The sequence below is a fragment of the Miniopterus natalensis genome, chromosome 7 (assembly GCF_054644295.1).
Source record: "Miniopterus natalensis isolate mMinNat1 chromosome 7, mMinNat1.hap1, whole genome shotgun sequence".
NCBI classification, from domain to species: domain Eukaryota; kingdom Metazoa; phylum Chordata; class Mammalia; order Chiroptera; family Miniopteridae; genus Miniopterus; species Miniopterus natalensis.
The window spans coordinates 62,383,111-62,409,315 of record NC_142087.1 but is presented as its reverse complement, the minus strand read 5'-3'; the positions used below and the strand labels follow the sequence as shown (position 1 = coordinate 62,409,315).

Sequence of the window (26,205 nt, the reverse complement as noted above, 5' to 3'; positions counted from 1 at the left end):
GCCCGCAACCCGGGCATGTGCCCTTACCGGGAATCGAACCCCGATCGCCTGGATCCTAGGTAGACTCTCAACTGCTGAGCCACGCCTGGCTGGGCCTGACGCTTTTGAAAAGAGCATGGACAAAGGCATCCGAGGCAGGACACAGTTCAGTGTGTGAGTGTGGACCAGTGGGATACTAGCCTGCCTGAAGGAAAGTGTTGATCAGAGAGGCCTGTTCTGTGGACTAGAGCCCGTCCTAGCATTGGCAGATGGTAGGAAGAGATGGAGGAACCAGCCATGTCTGTAGATGGAATTTAATAAATTATAATTTTATTTATTTTTGTCTGAAAAGATAATACATTCTTGTGATTCACAATTCAAAGGATTCAAAGGTTATAAAAGTGGGAAGTCTCCTTCTTCTGTCTTCCTACAGGCTTAGTTCTCTACCCCAGAGGCAACAGATATTATCACTTTTCTTAGATGACCTTTAAAGGGATGCTTTATGCTGTTTTAGTCCATTGGGGCTACTTTAACAAAATACCACTGACAAAAATTTATTGCTCAAGGTTCTGGAGGCAGGAAGTCTGAGATGTCGGCATCAGCGTGGCCAGGTGATGGCCCTCTTTTGGTTCATAGCCTGCACATTCTCTCTGTGTCCTCACTCGGCAGAAGGGGTGAGCAAACTTTCTGGGGTCTTTTTAATAAAAGGCACTAATCCCATTCATGAGGATTCCACCTTCATGACCTAATGACTCCCAAAGGCCCCCCTACTAATACAGTATACCGTCACTTTTGGGGGTTAGGATTTCAACATAGGAATTTTGGGGGAACATAAACATTCAGACTATTGCACATGCAAATGCGAACAAATAGGCACATACATCCCACTCATTTTAGACTAATAATAACATACACACACTTCTGTACTTTGTGCTCTTTCTTACTGACTTTTATCTTGGGGAGCTTTCTGTATTTTAGCTTCCTCATTGTTTTCAATGGGGCAGAGCATGCCGTTGCTGATATGCCAAAATTAATGTAGCAATATACTTTTACCTTTTGGATTACTCCTAGTGTTTTGTTATTGCGTATAATGCATCAGTGAATAACATACATACTGGTAGAAGTGATTCTTGTGCTGTGAATAAAGTATGACCAAATGACTTCCATTAATTCTAGTTTATGTTGGAAGGACATGAGAAACAAGTGTGACAGGTTGGGAATAGATTTTAGGGAGCACTGAAAGCACTTCCCAACGTACACGGGTGGGCAAAAGTAGGTTTACAGTTATAATACAAATAAGTACAATAATTAATAAATAGTAACACAAGAATAAACTGTTCCGCATACCCATGCCTGTAAACCTACTTTTGCCAACCCTGGTATTTTATGGTGTTTCAGAGTAAACTGATAAGGCTGCCCTAGTGGCCTGCAGGCTCTGAAGAGTGTGGGGATTCTGACCATAGAGGGCTGTAAAGGGGAATGAAAATCTGTCCACCTGTTGCCCATTTTTGGCACACCTGTTAGAAAGCTGAGGATTAGATTTCTGATCCCTTGTAGGCTCTTGTTGAGTGGATTTGGGGAAAGTATTGTTTCAGGGAGATTACTTTTTAGGTAAGATGAATGATAGATTGGAAAGAGCAGGAAGGAAGATAAAGTAGGGCAGGAAAACCAAATGTGGGGCAGCTGCAGTTATGTAACCACCATGTGGTCTGAGGTTCTGTGCCTATATAGGAAACGGAAAGTCCTGCATCCTTGTGAAACTGATGTACCCAGCTAACAGAACTTTACGTAGAAAAATATATTTTAAAAGTTTTTTTGTTTTAGATTGATATTTGATTTGAGCATTAATACTTTTCTAAAAACATCTTTATTGATTTCAGAGAAAGGAAGGGAGAGGGAGAGAGAGAGAGAGAGAGAGAGAGAAACATTAGTGACGAGAGAGTCGTCATTGATTGGCTGCCTCCTACATGCCCCTGACTGGGGATTGAGTCCTCAACCTGGGCATGTGCCCTGACCAGGAATCGAACTGCAGTCTCCTGGATCCTAGGTCGATGCTCAACCACTGAGCCATGCCCAGCCTGGCAGCATTAATACTTTTTAAATTGAATTTATTGGGGTGCATTGGTTGATAAAAATTATACTGGTTTCAGGTATACAATTCTACAATACATCATCTGTATATAGTATTGTGTGTTTACTGCCTCAAGTAGTCTCCTTCCATCACCATTTATCCCCCCTTTATTTTTTTTTTCATTTTATTTTATTATTATTTTTTAAGTTTTATTATTGTTTAAAATATTACAGATGTCCCTTTTTCTCCCCAATGACCCGTTCCCCCCCGTTCCTTCCCCCTCCCCAGTCCCTCTCCCCACCATTGTCCATGTCCTTGGGTTGTGTATATATGCACATAAATTCTTTGGTTACTCTCTCCCCGTCCACCCACCCGCCCTCCTCCATCCCTCTGACATTCATCAGTCTCATCTATGCTTCCATGTCATTGAATCTATTCTGTTCATCAGTTTATTAAGTTCTTTAGATTCCACGTATAAGCAAGATCATGTGATATTTGTCTTTCGCTGCCTGGCTTGTTTCACTTAGCATAATATTCTCCAGGTCCATCCATACTGTCCCAAAGGATACGAGATTCTTCTTCTTTACAGCTGCGTAGTATTCCATGGTGTAAATGTCCCACAGCTTTTTTATCCACTCATCTACTGATGGGCACTTGGGCTGTTTCCAGATCTTAGCTATTGTAAACTGTGCTGCTGTGAACATCGGGGTACATATATTCTTTCTGATGAATGTTTCAGGATTCTTAGGATACATTCCTAGGAGTGGAATCACTGGGTCGAACGGCAGCTCCATTTTTAATTTTTTGAGGAACCTCCGTACTGTTTTCCATAGTGGTTGCACCAGTCTGCATTCCCACCAGCAGTGTACTAGGGTTCCCCTTTCTCCACACCCTCGCCAGCACATATCGTTTGTTGATTTGTTGATGGCAGCCATTCTGACAGGTGTGAAGTGATACCTCATTGTGGTTTTAATTTGCATCTCTCTGATGATTAGCGACGTTGAGCATTTTCTCATGTGTCTCTTGGCCATCCGTATGTCCTCTTTGGAGAACTGTCTATTTAAGTCCTTTGCCCATTTAATTGGGTTGTTTGTCTTCCTCTTGCTGAGTGCTATGAGTTCTTTGTACACTTTGGAAATTAAGCCCCTTATCAGATTCATCCTTGGCAAATATGTTTTCCCAGACTGTGGGTTTCCTTTGTATTTTGAGGCTGTTTTCTTTTGCTGTGCAGAAGCTTTTTAGTTTGATGTTGTCCCATATGTTTATTTTTTCCTTTGTTTCTCTTGCCCTAGGAGATGTATCAGTGAAAAGTCCACTAACGTGGGATGTCTGTGATTTTACTACCTGTTTTCTTCCAGGATTTTTATGGTTTCGTGACTTACATTTAAGTCTTTTATCCATTTTGAGTTTATTTTTGTGTATGGTGAAAGTTGGTGGTCTAGTTTCATTCTTTTGCATGTATCTGTCCAATTTTCCCAGCACCACTTATTGAAGAGACTTTCCCCCCTTTATTCTTTTCTACCACATCCCACTCCTCACCCCTTTCCCTCTGGCAATCACCATACTGTTGTCTGTGTCCATGAGCCTTTTTTTTCTTTACTTAATTCCTTTGCCCTTCTCACCCAACCCTCAGCCCCCTCCCCTCTGACAGCTGTTAGACTCCACTTTATTTGTTAGTTTATTTTGTTCATTAGATTCCACATATAAGTGAAATAATGTGGTACTTGTCTTTCTCTGACTGACTTATTTCACTTAGCATAATACTCTGCAGGTCTATCTGTGCTGTCGCAAAAGGTAAGATGTTCTTTTTTACAGATGAATAGTATTCCATTGTGTAAATGTACCACAGCTTTTTTATCTACTCATCTACTGATGGGTACTTGGGCTGCTCCAAAATCTTGGCTATTGTAAATAATGTTGCAACAAACGTAGGGGTACATACATTCTTTTGAATTAGTGTTTTGGATTTGTTTTTTGGGGGGATATATTCCCAGAAGCGGAATTGCTGGATAATAAAGCAGTTCCATTTTTAATTTTTTGAGTTAAGCCCATACTGCTTTCCACAGTGGCTGCACCAATTTGCATTTCTTCCAACAGTGCACGAAGGTTCCCTTCTCCACATCCTTGTCAACACTTCTTTTTTGTTACTATGTAATGAGGTTAGAGTTCTAGACTAGAGAGCAGTGCTGAGCATATGGTGACAGCTTATATACTTATTAAGAATGAGAATCATTTTGCCAAAAGGTGCATTGATTTTGGGTGAAGTGTGGAGAATGTAGGCAGTAAAGCATTGTTGGGGGAGCATAGGTTTTGGAGCTAGACCAACTTTTTCTTGCATCTCAGCCCCACCACTTACTAGCTTTTGAACTTAGGCAAGCTGCTTCATCTCATTGAGCCTTTAAATGCTTCTGTAAAATGGAAATCATAATACCCACCATGTACAGTGTCTGACTTTCCTCTTCTTTCAAGGAATAAATACCCATTAATTTAAAAAGAGCAAGGGCTCTGTCTTGAGAGTCTAAAATATTTGAGGGATGAAAATAAGCAGCAGAAATTTAACCAGTTTTCTGATGACTGCTTCATCCTAAGGATTAAAAATTCTATGACTCTTTTGAATTAATTATTCAATTAAAAAAAATTAGACCAGACACTTAATCTAGTATTACTTGTCTTTGTGTTTCCACAATGCCCTTTTTATAAAGGTTACTTTTTAGAAACCTTAATGTATTATGAAAAATGTAGTATGTATACTCAGCACTAGATGGTGCTCAAATAAGGCAAGAAGGCAGCTTTTGGCACAGTCACTTAAACTCATTTTTGTGAGTACCAGAGCAATTCATGTTCATTTTTAGTGCCTTAAGTACAAGAAAGCACAGGAAGGCAAAAAGACAAAAATAATAACAATGAGAAGTGACCACTGTTACCATGTTGTGTATATCCTTTCAGTCCTCTCCTTTAAAAATGTTTGGATGTATTCTATACATTGTTGCTTTAACTCACATTTCCCTCTGTCAGTGTTTTCCTATAATATAATTTTAAATGGTTGTAGAATGTCCTGTCTTATGGATGTACATAATTATTGTGTTTTCCTACAACATAATTTTAAATTGTAGAATGTTCTGTCTTATGGATGTACAAAATTATTTAACTAATGTTGAACATTTTGCTTGTTTCTTATTTTTTATGATTATATATAAAACTCTGATGAACTTCTTGTAGCCAAGTCTTTGTGCATATCCCTAATTTAGAAAGTGGAATGAGTTCTTAGGTTTGCTGGTAAAATAGCCTTTTAAAAAAAATCACAAAAGTCTTTCATTGGAGAAAATACAGAAACAAAAGGGAAAATAGGCATGTTTTCTCATCACATAGAGATAACTACTGTTGATATTTTCTTATATATTCTTCCATTCTTTCTTTTATATTCTTTTTAAAATACACATACCTGTAGATAGACATGTGTATTTATATATCTTTTCCCCCTTCAAATATGAGATTATACTGTATTACTATTATGTAACTTCAAAAAAATTATTTATATTTCCTTTTTAGTAAATGTGAATTATTAAAGTTTACTTACCAAAAAATAGTATTGAATGCCTCCCATTTGCCAGGTACTATTTTTAAAGGCTGGAACCTTGCCATGAACATGAAGGATGAGATACCTGCCCTCATGATGCTTATATTTTAATGGAGGAGTTGGGCAATAAACAACTAAAGATACAAATATATAAAGTCATTTCTGGAAATGCCAAATGCAGTAAAAAAAAAAAAAAAAAGCAGAGCAAGGTCATGGAGTGGGACAGGATGAGAGCAAATAGAAACAGGAGATTTCTTCAGATAGAGTGTCTCTGGGGAAGCAGCATTTAAGCAGAGACATGTACTGAAAACAGGGAGTGAGCATGCAAATCCTGGGGAAAGAGCATTCCAGGAGAAGGAACAGCAGGTATAAAGGACCTGACGCAGGAATAACTTCTGCATATTAGAGGAATGGCAGAAGTCCAGTGTGGCAGAAGAGTGAGCAAGGAAACACATTGCATAGGGTCATTTGGCCATGTTAAAGCTTTCTTATGTTGTATGGTATTCCAGATTTGAGCATGTCTTAATGCCAGTATTTAGGCATTGAGTCTAGTCTGCTGTAATTTACTGACTCCTATAATACGGAAATATTTTACTCACATTGTTTGTTTTATTGTGGTAAAATGAACATAAATAAAATTTAGCATTTTTAAGTGTATGATTCAGTGGTATTAAGTACATTCCCAATGTTGTATAGTCATCACCAATGTACATTTCCAGAACTTTGCATCATTTCAAACAGAAACTCTGTACCCATTAAATAATAACTCCATTTCCTGTTCTCCCAGCCCCCTTGGTAACAACCTCTATTCTTTCTGTCTGTATGAATTTGCCTATTCTAGATAACTCATATAAATGAAATCATATAATATTTGTCATTTTGTGTTTGGCTAATTTCACTTCACATAATATTTTCAAGGTTTACCCATGTTGTAGCACATACCAGAATTTCCTTCCTTTTTAGGTTGAATAATATCCATTGTGTGTATACCCCATATTACTGTGCTTTTTAAACTTCAGTTTGTTGTACTTCCTTAAAAAAATCTTTTAAATGTCTTCCATTTCTCTTCAGCATTGTTAGGGTCCAGTGACCACTTTGAGTTTTCTTTTAGGGATCCCTCTTACATTATAAACTATGCACATTCAGCTAAGAGGCTTGGCTAATGTAAACATCTACCTTAACTTAGCAGTTATTTATTTATTTGTTTATTTTATTTTATTACTATTTATGTTTTAAAGATTGTTTAAAATTGATCTTTAGAGGGAGAGGAAAAGAGAGGGAGAGAAACATTGATTCAAGAGCAAACATTGATCGGCTCCCTCCTGCATGCCCCTCTATCAGGGATCGAGCCCTCAACCCGGGCATGTGCCCTGACTGGGAATTGAACCAGCAGCCCTTCATTCAGTACATGGGACGACGTCCAACCAACTGAGCCACACTGGCCAAGGCAGCAGTTATTTATTGAGCACTTACTGTGTGCCAGGTACTGGGCTCATTGCGTTAGATGCATTTCCTCATTTAGTTCTCATATCCAGTCTATGAGATAGGTCTTGTGGTTATTCCTGTAAGTGGGAAAACTGAGAGCTAGGGAGTTGTCTAACAGCTTGTGTGGACCAGATTTAAACCAGGTTTGTGTAGGACTGAGACAGATCTGTTGGCCATCATGCGACATAATCTCCAGTTGGGAGCATAGTTACAGAATGAGCTTCAAATAATAGTTAAAGTGCTGCAACATCAATTTTGTGATAATCTTGGAGAAAAGAATCACCACATTATATATTCACTTTTGTGTTTTTTTTAAAGAATAGTTTATTGAATCTTAGGGAGAGGGGGAGAGAGAGAGAGAATCAGTGTGAGCGTGCAACACTGGGGATGGAGCCCACATCCTGGGCATGTGCCCTTAACTGGGAATCCATTGGGCAACCGCCTGGTGCACGGGACGACACCCAGCCAATTGAGCCACACCAGCCAGGGCTATATTCACATTTTCAAAGTAATAGGCCATAATAACAGGTACTCATTTACAATGCAAATGTAATAATTGCATTATTTATAATTAATACATGCAAGCTGATGGATAATCTGTCCATTATTTTAACCTTACAACTTGAGTGGTGTATGTCTTTTCTGTTTAAGGGGAGCTGTCTGAATGATCCTTTCTATTTCATTAGTTGAGAAACAGGAAGAGACACTTTTATTGAATTAGGTCACATGTTTTTAACTGAGAGAAACAATTAAGTGATTGTAAAATTAATTTTTTCTTAGAATTTTTGATGCCTGGGATAACTACTAAACCATCTTCTAAACCCACTTCTAATTCTTTCATCATAGGTTTGCTTGAAACAGGGACCAAAAGAGTATACTAGGTCATTTTACTAAGTGAATAAATAGAGACTTTTTTTGGTATCTTAGTTTCTCAAATTGAGGGACCAAAAGAAGTTCAGTTTTTACATCTTGAGTCAAAACCTGTTTCTTCATTTATACCTTTCTGTGCAAAACCTTTTTAGAAGATGCTTGAATTTGCCCAGGGTTGATCTCTCCCTTAAACTAAAAGCTTACGTGGGGGAAAATATAACTGATGTGTTTAAAACGTTAAAATAAGGGGACAAGTAAGTTTTATTCCAAGAGCACCCGTCTTTCGTTTTTTCACTGTGTTGGCTGGAATCTGAATTTTTAAGTCATTTTTTCCTGTTACTTTCTTGAGAAAATAAATACAGTATTATCTTGCATGGTAGCTGCTGAAATTTTGACACTTTAATAGTTATAGTTCCTTTCATTTTGGCAGTTGAATGACAGTATATAGGACTGCCTGTGAATCACATGAATATAAATACCTTTTTGGTTCTGTTTGGTACGTTAAAAATTGCTATAATAAATTTATGTGTAGTTTTTATTCTTTGACGTTTTCCTATGAATAGGCCCTTTTAAAACATTAATATTCCCACAGTTTAACTGCTGAATGGGCTGATTCTAGTTAGTTTTGTGAATGATTTCTGTAATTCTCTCTTTACTAAGGTAAGGGGAAAAAATCTTCAGAAATGCTTCCATACTTTTCTGAATGGTTACTTGTTGATTTGTTCAGGTTGTGTTTTAAACTGACAAACATTATATAATTTGTCAAAGTATGTATGTTGTGGGCTGAAAATGACATTATTAATATATCAATTTTGAAATAATTTTATGGCAAAATTTTCAGTGAAAGGGACTTAAGCATTTTTTACTGTTTATTTTATGAACCTCATAATTCTGTTTATTTGAATTGTTTAGCAAATCCATGTTTAGAGATCTATGTATAATTTCCCCACAACAGCTCTCTGCCCATCTGCTTTTCATTAGGAGATTTGAACTATGAGTTTATCATCTTTCATTACCGAGATTCTTGTTTGAGATTGGTATGCTTACGAGTAAAATAAAACCAGTCTAGATTACTGAAAGCTGTGAATTAGGGAATATGTAATTAAAAAATTTAGCTTCCTGACCAAATTACAGTTTATTTCATAGCAATTATAAGAAAGTCTTCTGCTTTTCTTATTAGACTTAAAATTTTTGTTTCCTTCAAGTTCTTTATCACTCACATAAATTTTACATGATTTTAATGATAACATAGATGTATGACACTGCTTCTTTTAGGCCTATACAGAAATTCCAAGTAGTTAGTGGTAGTGTGTTAGATTGATATTATGTGGGTTTGCTTTAATAAAGTAGATAAATCAATACTGTTCATATTGAAAGAGTATTAAACTAGAAGTAAGATATGTGTATTTTTATATTGTTACCTTGGACACATTACTTAGCTTCTCTGTCTCTCTGTCATCTGTACTGTTTCTTCAGTCAACTTCAGGGTTTTTAAAAGAAATCAAATGAAATAATCAAGGTGAGAGAACTTTTAATAGTATATATAGGTCTATACAAATTGCAAGTTATATCTGATAAGCAAATTTTTTGAAGTTCTGCTAAGTGTATACTTAGTTGGAACTTTTAGTTTTTAAAAATAAATTCTCTGTAGCATAAACAGTTTTTAAAAAATCTGATATGTGAGAACCCAAATATTTCTATATTTGAGAATATGATAATAAGACTTCTTTTAGCTTGCAGTGTTCTGCAGTTAATTGGTAAGGTTCTTTTCTAAGATTATATATTGTTCAACCTCTTTTTTCTATCTTTAATCCCTGAGGGCCAACACCATGGCCTGGCGATGTCCATTGGTGCCTCTTATGTTACTTAAAAATCCAGAGTGTGGACAGATAAAGAGTGAGACAGATGAGTTGGTAGTAAAGAAAACAGAGGTGAGCCTGGCCGGGTGTGGCTCAGCGGTTGAGCATCTACCTAGGATCCAGGAGATCGGGGTTCGATTCCTGGTTAGGGCACATTCCCGGGTTGCGGGCCTGATCAGTGACTCTCTCACATTGATGTTTCTGTCTCTCTCCCTCTCCTTTCCTCTCTCTGAAATCAATAAAGATATATTAAAAAAAAAAATAGATTGTTCTCGGGCCACAAACAGTTCCTTCTGGTGCTGTATAGTATTGGCTCCATGATGTAAGACACAGGTCGTTAATTAAGTTATCAGCCTAAGTATGCTGCTTCTGTTAACTCAGGTGATATTTTACTTGTCAACTGTAGTTTGTCTGACCTGTTACACCAGCTACTAAAATAGTGTAAATAGCTCTTACATATTTTCATGTGTGACAGTTATTAGATGACCCTTTTATATATTTATTTTGGTTGTGGACACTTGAATTCTTGAACTACAGGCTTCATATGAAATTAACTTTTTTCCCCTACCAGCAAATGTTCCTTCTTGTTTATTTGTCAGTTTTGGAAAATTGTTTGCCATCTAACAGTGGAACTGTGTTGATGAAGGAAGGGATGCATGCTATTACACTGAGCTCTGGTCTTCTTTATTTTTATTTTATTTTATTCATTAACTAATGGCGGGGTTTCTCTAGGTTTTGGTGGACACCATATCTAACCATCAAGGCCAAGGTTGTTTCTCTTCTCTCTTGTCACCTTGTGAATTGTGGCTGACATTTGGAGACATTTTCTGCATAAGTGGTTGATATAATCATCTATTTTTTATAATGAAAAAATAACCACAATTTTTTACTTAATATTTGCTTTTTTTTTTCCCTATTACCACTGAACATTGCTATATCCTCTTCGCTATACCATTCTTGAAGTTAAGGCCAGAGTTGTTTGTACTGCCAGAGGATTGTAATGCGGAATTTAAATCCAGAGCAGTCGTAAATTCTCTGTACAGTAGTTCTTGATGTACACCCCCTGTTATATATCACAAAAACTGCCTGGTACAGTGTAAGAATTTGGGTGGTGCTCAATAGAATTTGTTTTAAATTTATGGTGGCATGATAATAACTTGCCAGTTAAATGTTACATCCTTTATGAATTCCTCTCTATAGGTCATTTTAGAGAGAAAAATATCTGTATTTGTCATAAAAGTTCTTATGCTTACTTACTGGATTTGGTGTCAAAGATCTGGGTTTGGATTTTTGCAAGTTTAGGAATATGGGTTGCTTCATAAGCCACAGTTACACACTTTTGGTGGGCATGGTAATTGGTTAAATCTTTCTGGAATATAATTTGCAATATTCATCAGAACAGAAGTGTTCGTTGATCTAGCAATTTCACTTCTAGAGTTTATGTTAAGGAGATAATTGGATGAGTTTGGAAATATCTGTAGAAAGATATATATGTATAGATGTCCATTGCAGTGTTTATGATAACAGAAAAAAATTGCTAACAAGTAAGGAGATTGAGTAGATAAACAAATAAAAATGGTGCATCTGCATGCTGGGACAATATAGAGTTATTAAAAATAATCATGTTTATAGACATGGAAAAAGATCTATAGCATACTAACTGGTTAAAGCCAGTTATAAAACCATTCATAGAGCATAATCTTGTTCACACAAAATTGTGTACATGTGTGTATTTTAAAAATGTGTATATTTATGTACCTCTTGTATAGGTTGTATAGCTTTATTTTTTAAAAAATTTATCTCTATTGTTGAAAGTATTACTGCTGTCCCCGTTTTTCCCCCTACTGATCCCTTCTGTCCCACTCTCGCTCCTGCTCCCGCTCCCTCCCCAGGCTTTCACCACGCTATTGTCTGTGTCTATGGGTTATGCATATAAGTTCTTTGGTTAATCTCTTCCCAGCACCTCCCCCCTTCCCTCTGATATACATCAGTCTGTTGCATGCTTCAATGTCTGTATAGTTTTATTTTTGATTCAGTCTTTTAAACTTGTTATTTTGATATAATTAGAGTCATAGGAGGTTGCAAAAAATGAACAGTGAGGTCCCTTGCATTCTTCACTCAGTCTCCCTCAGCGGTAACATCTTGCATTACTATGGTTCAGTGTCAAAACCAGGAAGTTGACATTGGTATAATCCACAAAGGTTATTACGATTTCAGCAATTAGTTATACATGCACTCATGAATGCGTATATGTACTCTATATAATTTTATCACATGTGTAGACTTGTGTAACCAACACCACAATCAAGATCCTTGTTTCCCAGCAAGGCTCCCTTGTGCTTTCCCTTTATAACTACATCCGTTCTTTCCTCCTCCCATCTCTCACCCCTGGCAACTGCTAATCAGCTTTCCATTTCTGGAATTTTATTTTTAAAAAGTTATATAAATGGAATAATACAGTATATCACATTTTGAGGTTGGCTCTTTTCACTTTGCATAGTGTCCTTGAGATCCATTCAAGTTGTGTATCATCAGTAGTTCATTCCTTTTTATTGCTGCATGGTATTCTATGTTGTGTTTGTACCATAGTTTGTCTAAACAGTGGTCCATTGAAAGGCATTTGGATTGTTTCCAGTTTTTGGCTATAGTGAATAAAGCTGCTGTGAATGTTTGTGTATAGGTTTTTGTATGAACATAAGTTTTTATTTCTTTGAGATAAATGCTCAAGAGTGCAGTTTCTGGGTTGTATGGTAAGTGCATGTTTAGTCTTATACAAAACTGCCAAACTTTTCCAGAGTGGTTATATCATTTTACATTCCCACCAGTAATGTATGTGAGATCCGGTTTCTCTGCATCCTTGCCAGCATTTGATGTTGTCACTCTTTTTTTTTTTCCTTTCTTTCATTTTAGCAGTTCTGATAGGTGTGTAGTGTTTCTTCATGGTGGTTTTAGCATGTTTCGTTTTTACAATATAAAAACCATTTCCTTTTAAAAAAAGAAAAAAAACCCTAGATTTAAGTTTTGTTCTGCCACTTATTAAAAGTTAACTTAATACTGAGAAGTTTTGCTTGGTGAATAAGGAATACTGATTTCCTTTGTAATCCACTAGGGTTATATTTTGACTATAGTGAAACATTAATGTAAATAAAATCAAAGCAGATCACCTATAGTTGTTTGATACAGCTGTTTGAGACTTGTAAAAGCACTCCAAAAATCACTAAATTATGTTTTATATTCCCCTTCCGTTCCATGGGGGAAGGTGGAGAGTCCCAAATTACTTGTAAGAAGTATTGGTAAGTAAATATATGCAAATTTGAAAGTTTGGTACTTGTGGTTTTGCTGTACTGTTGTTGTTGGGTTAGGGAACTCACATTTATTGAGCTATGTGCCAGGCACTTTTCATACATTGCCATATAGTCCTTACAACTGTCCTACGAGATGGTGGCAACCTTATCTCCCTTTTAAAGATGAGGAAACTGAGGTTCAAATTAAGTAACTTGCCTAGGTCATGCCAATAGGAAATGAGAAAGCTGAACTTAAATTATGTGGCCTCAAAATCTGTACTCTTTCCATTATACTAGGGATGTACATTGTTTTCAGTAGTAGGCAACATGATTGGAAATCCATGCGACCAGTGTACATGAGTTTGTTAATTGATGGTTATGGTTGAGAGGTTGTACACTTGGTGTTTAAGTATTGAAAGTGACCAACCTGCGAGTTCAGTGATGCAGACATTCCATATTCTTCCTGTTAGTATCTTCCTCCTTTTCCAATTTGGTATATAATTTTAGTAGAATTAAACTAGTATTTTTAAAGATTATGTACTTGACTGTGTTCTGCTTTAGTAACCATTAGTGATTTATCCAAGTTTGCTGGTCCAACACTTGACAGCAGTGGTTAATTAGAGTGGTTGTGATACAAGGTTAGGCTTTATCAAACGCACCATACGGGCATTATTACTATTAACATCTTTTTCTTTTTGGCCAAAAATCTCAAGATGGTTTTAGCCAGGGTCAGACATTGAGCCATTGTATACCTGGGGCACCTTGCTGCTGCTTTAACGAGTTCTGTTAGTGTGTGTTTTTGATTCTGTGCTCAATGGCTTCCCATTTTATGTAAGATAAAAGCCAAACCCCTTAACATGACATGAAAGTTCTTCACTCTTTCGCCTTATTTTACCTTGCCAGTCTTCTGAGCTACCTACATTTCCCAGTTACTTAACTTTGTCATGATATACATTGGTGTACTCAGCAGAGGTGGCGTAGATTGCATTGATTATTTGAGATATAACTTAGAAATAATTCAGCTGTATTGTTGGTGTTTGTTGGGGAATTTTGTTACGAAAGCTCTCATAGAAGCATGCGGAGTATGAGATTGAGGTTGATGACAGATCTCTTCCTGGGGAAATCTCTTCATGAAATCACAGTGAGGGTGGGAACAGACTTAGAATATAGCCCAGAGATGAGAGTGGTAATGTTTAAGGACTTCTCTATAGTTGTGAAAATTTTAATACCCACTTCCTTGCTGAATTATCTTCAGGGGAGCCCATTGAAGGTTCTTAAAACTGGAGAAGTCCCAAGACTGGTTTCATATTTGCTTGGGATATATGTGTGTGTGTGACTCTTGGACATAGGTCTCGTTGTTCATTTGGGTGTCACCAGCAAAACTGAGACTCCTGTTCTGTGACTCCATCTGTTTACATTGCTGCTGGAATGATATATAGTAGCCAAGCCCTGAGAAGGAGGAGCCTGATACACTGTCACAGAAAAAGATTGCTTCAGAAAGAGCCACACTTGGTCATTGGGCCAATATGGTTGTTTATCTAGATTTAGTTCACTTAGCAAAAGTTTGAATAAGAGATTACTAGATTTAAGTATTTATCTCTAATTTCCCGTTATTGACATTTTTCAAATTGACCTGGAGTTGTGGAGTTTATGTAAGCATACAGTAAGTTTGAAGAACTCTGTGTATGCTAATTTATTTAATCTGTATTGTTATGAATATTTACTGCCTTTTTACCTCCTTTTTGTATGCTTCTAATGTCCCAAATCTACCTTCAGAAACAGCATTCGGTTTCTAATTGTCTCGGAAACACTGGCATAGTCTGAGGTACCATTTTAGTTTTATTTACTGCAAATGATGATTTGTTAGTTGCCTGCTGCCAGAACGTCTGAGCTCATTTGTTTAACTAAAGCCGTGCTGTGCATAGATGCCCATAACACGCAGCAGCAGTTACCAACCGCCCCAGTTGTTTGCCACTTCATTTTAGCTCTAAATCAAGCAAATGGGAAAGAAGGTTATTCTTAAAATGTTCCAAGAAGTTTAGAAAATTGGAGGAGGGAGAGGTGGGAGGAAAGGAATTCTATTATAACAATCAGCATGTTTCCTTTGGCAGGGGTGTGCCTGGCACATTTCCTTTGTAGAAATAAGTAAGACTTCAGAGTGTAGAAATTGCAGGGACACTGCAGCAAACTGCTGTGTGAATCCTTTATTTGATAGGTAGTTACCAAGTGTCTGCCTTCTGGCTGAGCCACCGTACCAGGCATGGTGAGCACGCATGGGAAAAGGAGACAGTTTACCTGTACTCACGGAGTTTATAATCTGGTCACTCCCGGTGCTTCGGACTTGAAGTGGTGATTGTTGAGGAGGTGGTGGCAGTGCTGCTGTTTCAGATCATGGCCATGTGTAGGGGACCCAAGCCTAATGGACCTAATCACAGACTGGCAGGTGCTGGCTGGCTTGCCACCAGAGGGAGCTTTCCCAGAGAGGTGGGATAAACCCCAGCCTTTCCAGGTCTCTTCATCCTTGAGCTACAGAAAAAAAAAATCAGACTGCTTCAAAAGAGATATTATTTTACATTCGGAAACCAATGAGTATTTAAAAATTCAAACTTGGGGGCAGACCTTGCCTTGAAGGCTGAAGAGTGTTGAGTGTTTCTTGAGGAACAGGGAAAAATAGTTAATTTTGTCTTCTGGTAGTGAGGTGTCTGACATTCATTCACTCAGTGCATTTTTATTAAGTGCCTGCTTTGTAGCAGGCTGGGAATGCTGTGATGAACAAGGAGCCCACAATCTAGGGGGGGCCACAGACAGATAATTGGGCAATCTTGCTACCATGTGCTCAGTTTCATGGTTGGGTGCTTTTGGGACAGAAACCAGGTTTTTCACTCGGTCTTAGGTGATCAAAGGAGGTTTCCTGGAAGAAGTAATGTCCAAACCAACCTCACTAATACATGTGGAATTAATCCCTTTTTAAGGCTAATATTGTATTAGAAATCAATCAGAAACCTAGTTTAAGAACCTTTCTGTTGAGAACAAGTGGAGAAGCTGAACTCTGTATTCCAGCCATCTGGTATATTTCTCTAGGCTTGTAGTTTGCCCTTCTCTAGTGTTGATTAATCTCTACTTCCCAGAACATGCCAGACTCTCTGTGACTGCCATACCTTTGCATACACTATTCCTTGTGTCTGGAAAACCCTCTCCTTTGTTCTGCCTGACTGATTTCTTTTGCTCCTTCAGGACAGACAGTTCCTTCCTCCAGGATGCTTTCCTTGACTACTTTTAGGGTAGGTTGGGTGAACCTATGAGCTCAGACAAAGGGCTGGTCTTGATTTTCATACTTTCCCTTCAACAAGTCTTCTGTCTGCTGCTTTATTCCTCCATGTAGCCTGGAGACAGAGGTAGCGTCTTTCACAGAGCCCAGCATCCCTGAGCATCTAGGTAATGTTTGTTAAACGAATAAATTCAGAAGCTTTTGAAAGTTATAGCCACATGCATATAATTGAAGCTCTTGGTTCCAGCCAGCTTTGAGAGTGTTATTGACTGAAGAAAGTAGAAGCACCAGTGAAACAGATTTTATGCATGTGGTCTAGTTATTAACCTCATAAAGCTCTTTACAATCTTTTGCATTTTATACCTCTTTCCTTTTTTTTTGCCTAAGTAACCAATAAATGGAGTAATTCATAGTTCCCATTTCTTGCCAACTACTAATGTGTATTATTAAATCTGACCACAGTGATTTATTAATTAGAACCTTTTGGTTATGAACAAAAATCAATTTTATTTAGCATATGTCAGAAAGAGGGGATTATGTGTTGATGAGACAGGGGTGGTGTCTAATAGAATCCAAGAACAGAAACACAGCTAGAACTGATCCCAAGAATCGGAAGGCCAGCAGGAATCCTGAGAGGCCTCTCGGTTTATTGGCTGCTTCTCTCTGCAAAGTTCTTTTATTCATTTTCTTACTAACCAACTTTCTCTGCTTCTTAGTGGATGGAGGATGGCTTCCCATAACCCTCAGCTTTGCATCCAAGTTCTAGCCATCAGAAAACCTGTCTTTCTATCTCAATTCCAAATCCCCCAAGACCCTGGTGTGGCTTACATTAGTCGTCTATCCCTGACCCAGTCACCTATGGCCAGGGAGTGGGGTCATGCTGAGCAAGCCTGTCTGCTTCTGCTGTGCTCACCCCTGAGGGGGAGGTGGGAAGATAGAAGAGAAGGATGGGAGGACAGCAGGCAGATGTTGTGAGGCGGGCAGACACTCTAAAAATATCTAATACCTGTAAACACTTTACTGTAGGTTATTCCTAGATTTTGGCTAAAAACTTTTTAACCTTCGATGAAGCATAAAGGTTTAACTTAAAAAATATATTTATTGAATATGAAAATAATTTGAGATTCTTAAGGGAATAGCATATCCACTGAAGTAATTAGTGAGTCTTAGCTTTGTTTGTATGTCCATGTATAATGCTTTTTATACATGATACTGTCTTAATTGGTGGGAGACAGGTTCTCGAGGAGCTCTAATAGATATATGTGAGATGTGCATGTAATTGAAAGTTTTGTATTAGCCACATGAAAAAAGCAAAATGATACAGGTGAAATTTATTTTGATAATATATTTCATTCAACCCAGTATATCCCAAATATTATAATTTCATGAATATAAGGATTAATAATGAAGTCTTTTTATTCTTTTTAATCTCTGAAATCTGGTGTGTATTTTATATTTCAGTACATCTCAGTTTGGATTGTCCACAGTTCCTGCTACATGTGGCCAATGGTTAGCATACTGGACAGCGTAGTTCTAGAGATGACTACAGTAATTAGTGTTCCTCCACAGTTTCTCTAAAGTTTTCTTGTCAGATACCTTAAATGCTTATGGATTCTTTCTTTTTAAAAGTGTGCTTTTTCGGTGATGGCAGTGAGCCCTAGGAGGTGGGGATTTTTCAGGTAGCCATGAAAAAGTTGCCTATTTGGAGGATTTGCTGTGCCATGTGTATTAGCAGAAAAGAACACGAAATTTTTAGCCCAGTCCCCAGACTCTAACGCTAGTTTTTGTTGTTCTTAAAGCTCCAATTCCTGGGATATTAAACTCTTTGGAAGCATCAATTTGCTTATCTATATTTCTTCCTTCCTTCTCTTGATTTCACACCCATTAGGATAGATGAGTGGTAGGGACCGAGGGAGGGGAGGAGAAGGGAAGGAAGGCAACTCTTCTCCGGCTACTTTGAAAGTACCAGCCCCTGAAAATAATGGCATTTTTCTAAACAAATGTATCCCATGATCCTTACTGCCCTTACAAATGGGCAGATGGGGCCCCTGCCTTTTGCTAAGTCCCCCTAACTCCACTCTTCCCCTCTGCCCCAGTGCCTGAAAGGCAGGGTGCCCTGAGCTCTTCTTTTTTAGGAATCTCATGTTGACAATTATAGTAAATTTCCTAATTACATTGAAAATAGAAGCTTCATTTTATTGTGCTGATTTATTGTTCACCACTGTATATCATATTTTCCCTCTACAGTATTTTTCTCTTTTTTATTTTTTATATATTCTTTTAACTTACTAGTAAGTGTGTACATGTTTTGTGTTATAATTATTTTTTCTCTCTTTTGTCTCTCCAGTACTGATTTGAAGCTCTTGGAGGAGGCAACTGTTTCAGTCTGCAGGTCTTTAGGTAAGGGGGGAAATGAACATATGTGTGTATGTATGTGTGCATATATATGTATGTGTATTAGAAATTTTGATAGTGTAATATGAATTGAATTAAGAAAGTGATATTTTCTTGATGATGATAATAGTAATAATTCTATTCATGGTGCTCATTGATGCTCCTAGAATGTACCGTTCAGTCATTAGCAATAAGACACATGCTTGGTTAATTTGCAGTAGTGGTAATAGACTCTGCTAAGCCATAGAGACTCTTTCAGGTTATTCTTTTTTTGTGAATTTTGAAATTCAGAGATAAAACATTAAGTTAGTTTTGTAGTTGAATGGACAGTAATAACAACTTGATGTTATGGTAAAGTGCACAGGCTCTGGAATAGTGTATGATCTTCATTTCAGCTCTGCTACTTATTAGTTGAGCCTAAATTTCCCCATCTAAATTTCAGGGTTCTTGTGAAGAAAAAATCAGATAACATATGAAATACCCAGTATAACATCTAGTATTTTGTCATTATTCACCATTTATATCAACAAATGTCACTTTTTTGGAGTCTTATTTCTCAAATGCTTTATTTTCAAGTTGGTCACAATTGGAAAGGAATGTGTATGCTTTTAAAAATGTAGATAATTATGTCTACATTGCATTGCTGCTTTGAAAATTAGAGATAATGTGTTTGTAAAATGCTGAGAGTAAGTGATAATACTACTATATTTTTAAATCATGTTATATGGATAAGCCCCATGTAAGCTATATGGCTAGCTCCCATATAAGTTACTTTGCTACAAGTCTTTGATAAAATATTTTTGCTTTTAAGGACAAATTATGTTGGTAATGATAGAGGTATTACTGTAGTACTGGCCTTGAATTTTGCAAGTACAACCATAGATTAGAGAATTTTGTGCTAAATAGAATTGGCTTTCAAAAACTATGTTCATTGATAGATGAATGGATAAAGAAGAGCTAGTATATATATACAGTGGAATATTACTCAGCCATAAAAAATGATATCTTACCATTTGCGACACCATGGGTGGACCTAAAGAGTATTATGCTAAGTGAAATAAACCAGAAAGAGAAAGACAAATACCATATGATTTCATATACAGTGGAATCTAAAGAACAAAATAAAGGAACAAACAAAATAGAAACATACTCATAGGTGCCGAGAACATTTTGCTAGTTGCAATGTGGGAGGGAGACTGGGGAGATGGGTGAAAAAGTGGAAGGGAGAAAAATAAAACCTTATTAAGAAAAAACCTTATGTGGCAGTTGATGCTGAAAATTAAAGGATTTTATGTAACAATGATATCAATGCAGTTATGATGATGATTGCTTTTAAGGTGACCTTGGATTTTTATAAAAATATTTTAAATTGTAAGTAATATCTTCTTCTTATATATAGTGTGGAAAGTACTAAACAAACATAAAAAAAGCAGTAATTGTTCATAATTCTACAATTCTGACATAGCCATTGTTACAATTTTGTATACATATTGCCTTCTATTAATTTATTTTTGATATATATTTACATACCATCTACAAACACAAAATTATTTTAATCTGTGTTTTTCACTTGGCATATATTTAAGTGTGTCATTATATACTTAAAAGTATTTTTGGAAACACATACACAAAAAAAGATGCCAAATATTCCACAACAAAGTTAAAATAAAAATCTTCCCAGATTAAACAACACAAGAAATCACTGCTAATCTTTTATGATAACATTTTTCAGAGTATTCTACATGTACTGATTTATATGCAGAGTTTTATATAAATGGTATTATTTACGTATTGTTTTCATTCCACAGCATTCAGGAATTTCTGTTTATGTCAATAAATGTAAACATTTATCAATTTTAAGGGCGATGTGGATATACAACAATATTGTCTGAAAATGCTTTTATTTTTTATTAACTTTTGGAGGATACGTTTGCTGGGTGTAGAATTCTAGGTTGGCATCAATTTCTTTTCCATATTTTAAAGATATCATTCTGTTATTTTTCTGCTTCTCTCATTTTTGTTGAGATGAAAGCTGTCAATGTTATTGTTTTTCCTTTGAAAATAATGCAATTTTTTTTCTTTGGGATGTGTTAAAGTTTTTCTCCTTGTCCCTTGGTTTTTAGCATTTTAGAATGATGTGCTGAGGAGTGGTTTTCTTCTTTTTCCTTCCTTTTTTTTTTTTCTGCTTGAAGTTTATAGAGCTTCTTAAATCACTAGTTGATGTCTTTCATTAGTATTGTGTCTCATATGCCAGTTAGGCTCTTTATTTATTTTCCCCCCTCTCTGACCTTCAAGAGTATATTTTATTTTAACCTGTCTTTTGTTTACTGATCTTCTGTTGTATGTCATATGCCATTAAATCTACCTATGGAGATATTTTTTAAATAAAAATTTAATTTTAGAATAGCTTTAGATTTACAGAAAAGTTGCAAAGCTATATATAGAGCTTCCATATAACTCTCATCAGTTTCCCTTATTGTTAACATCTTACATTAATATAGTACATTTGTCACAACTAGGGAATCAACACTGGTATATTACTAGTAAATAAACTCAACACTTTATTCAATTTCACTAGGTTTCTCTTAATGTCCCTTTTCTTTGCCAGAATTTCTTTCAGGATACCACATTACATTTAGTCATCATGTCTCCTTAGCTTCCTCTGGTCTGCAGTGGTTTCTCAGATTTATCTTATTTTTGATGATTTTTAGAGTTTTGAGGAGTACTGGTAGGGTATTTTTTAGAATGTCACTCAATTTGAGTTTGTTTGATGTTTTCCTCATGGTTACACTGGGGTTATGGGTCTGTAGGAGGAAGACCACAGAGGTGAAGTACTGTTCTCAATACATCATATTAGGATGCTTTTAACATGAGCTATCTATCACTGATGATGTTGAACTTGATTACTTGGTGAGGGTTGTGTTTGTCAAGTTACTCCACTGTAAAGTTGTCCACCACCCTCCTCGTTTTCTTCATTTTTGGATACAGAATTCTTGGTTCACATTTTATTTTTTATTCTACTTGGAGTTTGTTGATATTCTTGCATGCAGAGATTAATATTTTTTCATCAGTTTTGGGAAGATTGTGGCTATTATTTTTGTTGGGCTTTTCATGTTCATTTTTATTACTTTTTCCCCTGAATGCACACACAAGGTTTTCTGGATCAGAGACAGATTTCTTATTAAGCACCATACAGTAAATAATAAGTGCATTGGTCCTCCTTTGTCCTAGTTCTTACCTGCTAGGACAATGCTATGAGAGCCTGGTGAGTTTTATGTGAATAGTTGTGGGAGGGTGTGTGTGTGGTGTTTTTTTCCTTCTTACAAAGGGGAAGGAATTAGCTGTCCCTCTTTTCCTCTTTACTCTAGCCCTTTGGTATGTAAATAAAAATCTCTTCGGGAGCCAGATACACTCCCTCCCTGTCTTGGCTTTTTAGACCTAGAGGTGTTTCCAAGTTCTGGGATCTCATGTCTCCTTGAAATATAGATACTTAGGAAGATGATACTGCAGTCTCTCCTACACCTTTGGAGCCAGCTTAGGTGCTTATCTTGTGATGTAACCGCCTGGCTTTCAGTGAGATAAGGAAGTTTTAAACACATGGCTATAGTTCTAATCCTTATGGTATGTGAAATGTTTCAATGAGAAGAAAAAGCAGACATTCTCTCACTTTATAGCACATACATTTCCCTGACCCAGGAGACGAAGGCTTTTTTACAGGAATACTGAGGAATACAGGGAGGTTTTATTTCCCACAACTTTTTCAGACTTTTTTTTCTGTCCCTTTCTCTCTCTCCATTCCTTCTAGCCGTTAGTCATGAGATGTGATTCTTCTCAGACATGGCCCTTCAGGGATGTCAGTGGAAAGTCCTAGGCAGTAACCAAGTCCCTCTAATTTGGCAGGAGTTAACTTGAAATTCTGCCTCCTCAGCACCAGGCAGCTGCTAATGTGTTTATGTTGTTTCAGCTCTCCATTTGCTGTTTCCATTGGGTTCCTTGGATTCTTTTTCTGTTATTGCACAGTGTAGCAAGACAGACAACTTCCTTGTACATAAACTTCTTTACTGTCATTTCCCTCAAAACTCTATAGGAGATCATCAGTTCTTTTGTGGCACCTAGTGTTAACCTGAGAGGAAGTCTGAGACCTTAATTTCTTTTTGTTTCTTTGTTCACAAGACTTTCCCCTATAACCATTATGATTAAATGTTTCTCACTATACTTTTTTCTTTATGATTTTGCCTGCAGTTTGATGAGGTCTTTTTATTGGTTTATTAAGATCTTTTTCAATTTTGAAGTTTTCCACAGTTATGGCTTTACTTTTACTTGTTTTAGTTTCTTCTTCATCCCCAGCTGGCGTGACTCAGTGGTTGAGCATCGACCTATGAGCCAAGGGGTCACGGTTCGATTCCCGGTCAGGGCACAAGCCCGGGTTGCTGGCTCCATCCCCAGTAGGGGGTTGCAGGAGGCAGCTGATCAATGACACTCTCATCGTTAATGTTTCTGTCTCTCTCTCTTTCCTCCCTTCCCCTCTCTGAAATCAATAAAAACATATTGTAAAAAAATAGTTTCTTCTCCAACTTGGCATCATCAACTAATGTTCAAGTTGGATCTCTGTTCTTTGCCTTCTGTAGTTCCTCCTTTATATCTTTGATTCAGTGTTTATACATTACAGTTCTTATCTTTTAAGATTCTAATGTATTTTTTAGTTGTTACTGCGTTTTTAATCATTCCTACTTTTTCTAATATGTCATTGCTTTCTTTTCATGATACTAATTTTTCCCAGGTGCTTTCTGTTCTTTTTAAAAAGGGATGGTTGATTTTCCTATTTTCCACTAATGTTGCTTATGTACCAAAATTTGAGAATTCTGATTCAGCTCTTCCTCTGAGGTTTCAGCATAACTTGTTCCTTATTTTGTTGTTACTATTGTTTTCTTCTCATTTAGTAAACCTGCAAATATTTATTGAGCATCTATATTATTAGAGCCTGTATTCTGTAAGCTGGGGGAATGACTGCAAAAAAGGCTGACCCAGGTGCCTGACTTCATGAATCTATCTTAGCAGGGAAGCCAGACCATAAACAAATACATGTATTTTATATAATGATGACTTTTCAGAAAAATAAACCAGGGAAAGGACAGAGAGTACCCACGAAGGCACAGTGTTTGCTACCAGAGAGGGTATGTTTATTAACCTTGTTTCTTGTGTGGCTTCCATAGGTACTTGTTGAATCTGTTATTTTACCTTGAAGGTAGGCTGGTGCTATTTTCTAACCTGATTTCTGGAACTCAAGAAGGTTTTATTTTGTACATGTTTGCTTGGTTTAACTGAGACTTTCCATTATCCTCACTCTTGGTTTTGGAGTGTGAGTGAATTCTAAAATCCCCAAATCGGACAGCTGTATCAACGTTTTTACCTATCTCTACCCTCTGTGTTTGTCTTGTTTACTTCTTATTGCCAGTTGTTTTCTGGGAGTTGTAGCCTCTGAATCTATATAGAAAGTTACTGTGTTGGAGTAGTCATATAAATTTTCTGGTTAGGGTTAGACAGTAAGAGGGAGACTTTTTCCTCAAAGGTACTTTCAGGCACTTAGGCTTGCTAATGATTACCGAATAAATTTGTAGTTCAGTGTATAAAATTTGTAGTTAGTGGAACTGTTTTCTGTTTTTTGGAAGAAGAACTGTATCCTAATTCATCGTTTTTGTGAGCTTGTATCTTTTTGTTCTCATGGGTATTTTTTTAAAAAATTCTTTATTTTTTGAAAAATTTACACCCATGCAAAGGTAGACAGGATAATGTAATGAACTCCCGTATACTCATCTTCCAGTTTCAGTCATTTTCAACTCATGGCCAATCTTGTTTCATTTGTATCTCACTCATTTATTGAAGTATGACATATGTCCAGAAAAGTACACAAATAAAAAACATATCCTTATATAATTAATTTGACAGAAATCTCAGACATCATATCATTTCATCCATAAATATTTTGGTATGTATCTCATAAGGATTTTTAAAGAAAACAAATATGGTTATTTTATTAAAAAACAATTTTTAACATAAAATATTCACTGAATGTTCAAATTTCTAATTGTCTCAGTATGTTTGAATCTCAGTATGTTATTATTGGTTGACATATTTTTACAATTCTTCTCATAGATAGGTTCATCACTCTCTACTTTTTCCTCTCAGTTTATTAAAGAATGTGGGTGGGGATGTAAAGTACAGCATAGGGAATATAGTCAATAATGTAATAACTACTTGTGTTGTCAGGTGAGTTCTAGACTTATCGGTAGGATCACCTTTGTAAATTATATAAATGTCTAACCACTATACTGTACACCTGAAACTAATATCATATTCAGTGTCAACTGTAATTGAAAAAGAAAAAGTAATTTAAAAAAAGAAAGTGGATGTAGAGTTTCCCACAATGTAGATTTTGTTGATTGCATCCCCATGAATCGTTAATGTTTCTGTCCTCTGTGTTTTCTATGTATTCGTTATTGGATCTTGGGGTTCATGGGTATTTTTGTGAGATATTGGGAACGGTTGTTTCACGGCCTGGAACGAAGTTCAACCTCTCATTCCAGATGGAAATCCTCTTTATAAACCCTTATGTGAGTGTTACTCAGACTTTGCTTGAACTTCTGTAGAGATGGAGAATTCCCTTCTCTATACAAAAGCCCACTTTAGTAATAGATTTTGTACAAATTCAAGCTCTAGAGTTAAATGAGTTATTATGCTTAATATAATAATTTCACAGATGAGGAAACTCAGGTGTGGGGAGGTTAAGTAAGTTGCCAGGTGTCACACAGCTAGTCAGTGGTGGAGCTGGGATTGAACCTGGTCAGATTCTGTAGTCTAGTTCCATTATGCTTTTCTGCCTTTCTGTCAGATGTCCCTGTTCCTACTTTGGCTCCTGAGGCTCATTCAACTTCAGTATAGCATTTCATTTTTACCAATTAGGTTTGCTTCTGTTAAATTCCATTGAGGTAGTTTGGACTATTAAACCTACCATTGTGTATTGTTTTTGAAACACCATCGAGCGTACTTGATTTTATTAATTTATTGCCCCATTTGCATCTTGTCCAGAAGAGTACTGTGGAAAGTTAACTGTCTTAGAATGTCAGCTCTATTAAGACAGGGAGTTCTCTTTATAAGTATTTCCTTGTACCTGAAAAAGTGCTGAGTACCTAATAAGGAGCTTAATAAATACATGTTGAATGAATGAAAAAGGTACACATAGCTTTCATTACATCAGTCTAGTAGTCTGGTTGTTCTATCCAATAACAGGTGTTTTGTTTTCTTTTTAATAGCTAACTATTTATAAAGTCAAACAGTTATAAAGTAATAAAGGGGCTGTTGAATAAACACAAGATTGTGAAGTTGGGATTCTGAATTACATCAGCCTCAACGCTTTGTTT

At 36.6% G+C, this 26,205-nt stretch overlaps 1 protein-coding gene across 3 annotated transcripts in view; it reads left to right on the top strand.

Annotated features, from left to right (window-relative positions):
- Positions 1 to 26,205, top strand: part of DYM (dymeclin) — a 272,348-nt gene that overhangs the window by 20,422 nt on the left and 225,721 nt on the right. For all 3 annotated transcript variants that reach the window (XM_087819082.1, XM_016225068.2, XM_016225069.2), the window contains exon 3: positions 18,741 to 18,793. In XM_087819082.1, the coding sequence (XP_087675208.1) occupies positions 18,741 to 18,793 (53 nt within the window). The remainder of the gene's footprint in view (positions 1 to 18,740; positions 18,794 to 26,205) is intronic.